Source organism: Olea europaea, unplaced genomic scaffold (genome assembly GCF_002742605.1).
Source record: "Olea europaea var. sylvestris unplaced genomic scaffold, O_europaea_v1 scaffold592, whole genome shotgun sequence".
Classification (NCBI taxonomy): Eukaryota; Viridiplantae; Streptophyta; class Magnoliopsida; order Lamiales; family Oleaceae; genus Olea; species Olea europaea.
Genome location: NW_019264263.1, coordinates 196,536 through 201,481, shown reverse-complemented (window position 1 = coordinate 201,481; position 4,946 = coordinate 196,536). Strand labels below are relative to the sequence as shown.

Below are 4,946 nucleotides of genomic sequence, written 5' to 3'. Positions count from 1 at the left end.
AGAAATTATTGAAAATATTAATGGTCATTACCAATTCTCAACTACAACGTCACAATATCTTCCCACGAATAAATAAGGAATAATTTAATGTTTCATTAAATACGAAATCCTTCACATTTCTTAGAGTATGTTGGTATTTTTTCCCTTCGAAAAATATATCAAAAATAAATCATATCAATGAATAAGAAATTTAAAAAGTTTAATTAAATATGACCATGTTATATTAAATATTTATAGTAGTAAACTATGATATTAAAATATAAACAATTTCTAGTAGCTCACATTTGAGATTGATCAATAGTTTTTCCTTATCGATGATGGAATGAAGATGGTGAAGAAGAAGGTAGGGTTTGTGCTCTACATATTTGTGTATTTTTTTCAACTTTTCAGGCTTTTTTTTTAACAAAAATACATATTATACAATATAATAATCATATCTTAAATGTTTAAAATATATAAAATAAATTATCATCAAATCAAACATTTATTGCTCCTTACAAATGGTAAAATTGATATTTTGCAGCAAAAAAATGAAATTTTTGGAAGAAATTTGTGCAAATGGAAATTTTTTGTGCATTTTTCAATTTTTATTTATGTAAATTCCCGTCAAACCCGGGCTTCAAAATACAGCCGTCCGATTAGTGTGACCTAGAGATTTCAAGATTCACGAACATGCGCTTGAACACAATTTTGGATCTTTGAGCGGCGTAGATTTATCCATCTCATGCCACGTTTACGTCTAGAAAAGCATAACCCGAGTGTATGTACACTTGCACCTAGGCCTTTCCTCATAGGCAAAAATCGAGTGCTCCTCAGAGCTTCCTGCAAATCCCGACTATCACAACCCAAAAAACCAAAAATAAAAAATGAAAAACCCTCGAAACCTTAGGCTAATTAATTGACTGACACGCGCCGCCGGGAAGTTCATCGGCGCCATCTAGATTTGTAATTAAAGGTAGGTTACAACTTTGTTTTATATTGGATTAGAATTTTAAAGTTTCATTTGTGCTAGGGTTTTGATTTGAATCTCAAGATTTTTTCTTTCTTTATGGTTATTGATTGATGTTATACGGAGTGGATAAATTTATGATTGACGCAGTTTTTTTTTTTTTTTTAAATATTGTTTTGATTTTGTGTTTTTTTATGTAGGGAGAGTTCGTATTATTCATTCAAGTTGAGCTGCTAAATGGTAAGTTTTGTCTTTTAGTAGTGTTTTTGTTATGGATTCAGCGTCTAATCCCTTGCCACCTATAGCAACAATAACACTAAATTGAAAATCGAAATGAAGTGAAGAACACTCTCTGCGTTCAGTTGCCATGTCATTACAACGAAGAAGAGGATTACTGTACGAAGAAAGGGACTTGCCCTAATAACTATTACACATGGATAAAATATTGGGGCGACTTAATGCATGTCAACTATCTGATCAAGGGAAAAAGTGAAAGAAATGAGTTGAAAATCTGATTTATAATGGAAATTTGGATACTTAAGACCTTTTAAAGGGTTTAATATAAGAAAATGTAAAATTGATGTGATTCTTAGATGTTTTTAGTTAGTGGGTGAATTTACAAGCAGAATTATGAAGACTCTGGAATCATAATTTGGCAAGTTGAATCTTACTTATATGTCATTATACTAATTTTTCAAGAGGAGCTTTTACCTTTATATGATTAGTTCATTGCAATTTAATATAACTTTAAGCATTAGTTCAATTACCCAATAAGTGTTACGGCTATAGATTCTGTACTCTTAAACTGACTCTAATACTTTGTGAATAGCTGTTTACCGAAGATATGCTTAGGTCATCATATTGTTACAAGACCTGGTTTACTGAAGTGGTGGCGAAGATACTTTTTTGAAATTTTATGTAATTCTTGTCTTTCCAGGACAAGGGATTTTGGATGCCAAAGGGTGGTGGACCAATGACTGACGGGGATGCAGTTTTTGGTAATTTGTCTAGTATGGAGCCCAAGCGTGGTCGTCAATGGTTCTCTGATGCTGCTGAACCTGAGCTAATTCCTAATAAAAAGCAAACTGTTGAATCTCCAATTGTCAAGCCAGCAGCAGGAATTTCCATGTCAAATGCTCTTCATTGGGATTATTCTTCTGGCTTTCACTCTGTACCAAACCAGTTCATTGATAGGCTATTCGGACCCGAGACTACCAGATCTGTAAACTTAACTGAAAGAAATATGTCCACTGTTGGGACGGATGGATTAAACATGAGGAAGAAGTTTGTTGATGAACAGTTTGGAAATGACTCTTCTGTTGGTCTGTCAATATCTTATGGTATCGAAGATCCAGAAACATGCATAAGCTATGGTGGAATTAGAAAAGTCAAAGTTAATCAGGTTAAGGACTCTGAAAATGGATTGCTTGCATCTTTGGAACAAAACGTAGGGATTTCCATGGATCAGACCTATAGCAGGGGAAGTACAGATACCTTCATATCCATGGGACAACCCTATGGGAGTGGGGATGCAAATATGAGATCTGTGAGTTCTAACTCCAGAAAAGGCAATGATCATGTCACATTGATGTCTCACTCATACGACAAAGGGGAAACTAACACCATATCTTTTGGTGGCTATCAAGACGAATCGGTTCTTGATGCTCTGGCAAGGCCAATTGGTAGCTATAGCTTATTGTACGAACAATCTTCAGATCAGACATCTGAAATACCAAGCAAAAAAGCGGTGGACGTTCAGAATGCTAATATTACTATGAGCACCTCTCAGGCGCCCAAATCCAGGCCTGACTCGACATCTAAAAATAAGTCTGAAACAAAACCATCAAGGAAAGAAGCGCCAAATAGCTTCCCTTCCAATGTCAGGAGTTTGATAGCAACTAATATACTTGATGGGGTGCCTGTGAGATATGTTTCTGTATCGCGGGAGGTAATTCCTTTTTACATTTTCTTCCCATTTTCAGCATGTTTGGCTAAGCTGAAAAAAGTGTTAAATTTACATAGCCGCTGTTTGATGCCCATTAAAAAGAGTTTCTTGAGGAAAATAAGTTTTGGAATAGTGATTTTTTGAAAAAATGTGTGGTTAAAAAGTTGGAAAAATTTTAAATTTACGTGTAAAATATTTTAATGTGAGAATGTGTGTTTGAAAATGAGTTTTAGAAAAAAAAAAAAAAAAAAAAAAAAGAGTTTTCAAAGAATGGTAGACAAATAGAGGCTTAAGATTTGTACTGAAAATTGAAATGAAGAGTAACTATATGTTGGCAAAAATTAGTTACTTAGAAGTAATTTTTAAGATTAGTCAAATTTATTCTAGTTCCCTGATTTATGGGATGTCTTCTTGCATTTAATAAGGAGCTTCGTGGAATTATTCAAGGATCTGGCTATCTTTGTGGGTGTCAAACTTGTGAGTATTCGAAGGTAAGCTATCTCATTTCCCTGCATAATAAACGAAGGTGATTCTGTTGTTTAAACCCTCTATCTTAAATTATTCTTTTGATAAAGACCCTGAATGCGTATGAGTTTGAGCGTCATGCTGGATGCAAGACAAAGCACCCGAACAACCACATATACTTTGAGAATGGGAAGACAATTTATCAGATAGTTCAAGAGTTGAGAAGCACTCCAGAAAGTATGTTATTTGATGCAATTCAGACTGTGACTGGTTCTCCAATAAATCAAAAGGCCTTCCGTATTTGGAAAGGTAATAAAAATGCTGTGTCGTGTTTGGTAGGAAGGATTGGACAGAACTTGGATATTAGGAAAACGAGTTTAAGGTCTTTTTATTATATTGTACAGTCATATCCAGGATTCTAGTATTTAATATTTTATTCCAACATACCTCCTTATCCTCCCCACGCAAAGTTTTCTGATTAATTAATTTCTCTTTTTCCTCATTCCAGAATCATTCCAAGCGGCAACCCGTGAGCTTCAGCGTATATATGGGAAGGAAGCTCTAAATCTATGAGAGTAGTAATCGAAATGTGAGTTTGCTATGTGATCTTTCTTGTGCATAGAGACAAATGCTAACTCGCTACATAGATAAATATTATAAAATGCATCTGATCTGGAGTTTTACATTTTGTCTTGTTCTGGACATCTTGGTATTTGGTGAAAACTTGAAATGAGCCCTCAACATTACCCCCACCCCCTTTTTTCCCACCCAAAAAATGAAAAGGGAAAGAGGAAAATATTATTTTTCTCAACATTTTGTTGTAAGTTGTATATGTAATGTATCACCAAATTATGTATTTCTGAACGGTTATCTTCAAACCAAATTTAGGACTTGGAAATTTTTTGTAAAGATGGTACTAAAATTTGATGATCATGTTCGTGTGCTGGAGGCCTAGGTAGGAGGAAATATCTTGTTGCATCTTGGAGGACTACTGTTATTGTATTATCAGGTGCAGGGGGATTAGATTTGTACAAAAATGAAGGTTGAGTTTGATTACTCTCATTTCCATATGTTGAAGTCTGATCTGGCACTGGATGGGTATTGGGAGATAGGGAAATTGCTTTCTGTATTGATTAATGGTGATTTTTCCTTTTCCCATGCCTGAGAATCAGTTACCTAGATTGTTAGTTTTTATTTGTTTGCGTAGATATTCTGAGTAAGCTGTGGACTGTCGTGTATGGTATAGAAGAAATATAAGTTTTAGCCATCTTATTCCTTTCATCACCCCCGGAACTAAGTGTGTACAGCAGATCAGGTTGGGCTGCTTTTGAAGTGGCACGACGCTCTTCACATCCTTTGTCAAGTTAGACTAGGAAAAAGTGTGAGGCCAGACATTATAAACTAACAAAAATTCTGGGAAGACTCTGAAGTCCTTTTTTCTTTTGGAAAGTACACGAGTGAAATGATCAACCTATTGATATTAGAAGAACCAATGGATTTTTCCAATATATCATTTCTGAGTTCAATGGAATTCATGATTTATGTTTTATCTTTCGTTTCCTATTCATTTGTTGAAAATCTAGCGAA

The 4,946-nt window shown here is 34.6% G+C and overlaps 1 protein-coding gene across 3 annotated transcripts in view; it reads left to right on the top strand.

Annotated features, from left to right (window-relative positions):
• The first annotated feature begins 766 nt into the window (after positions 1-766).
• LOC111389459 overlaps positions 767-4,946 on the top strand; it is a 5,983-nt gene continuing 1,803 nt past the window's right edge. The window contains exons 1-7 of one of the 3 annotated variants that reach the window (XM_023014376.1): positions 767-955; positions 1,150-1,189; positions 1,887-2,897; positions 3,320-3,385; positions 3,470-3,668; positions 3,868-3,948; positions 4,248-4,534. In XM_023014376.1, the coding sequence (XP_022870144.1) occupies positions 1,187-1,189; positions 1,887-2,897; positions 3,320-3,385; positions 3,470-3,668; positions 3,868-3,932 (1,344 nt within the window). In that variant the 5' untranslated portion in view covers positions 767-955; positions 1,150-1,186 and the 3' untranslated portion in view covers positions 3,933-3,948; positions 4,248-4,534. Of the gene's footprint in view, positions 956-1,149; positions 1,190-1,886; positions 2,898-3,319; positions 3,386-3,469; positions 3,669-3,867; positions 4,216-4,247; positions 4,535-4,946 lie in introns of those variants that run through there. The other 2 variants (XM_023014377.1, XM_023014375.1) reach the window with 2 other exon arrangements.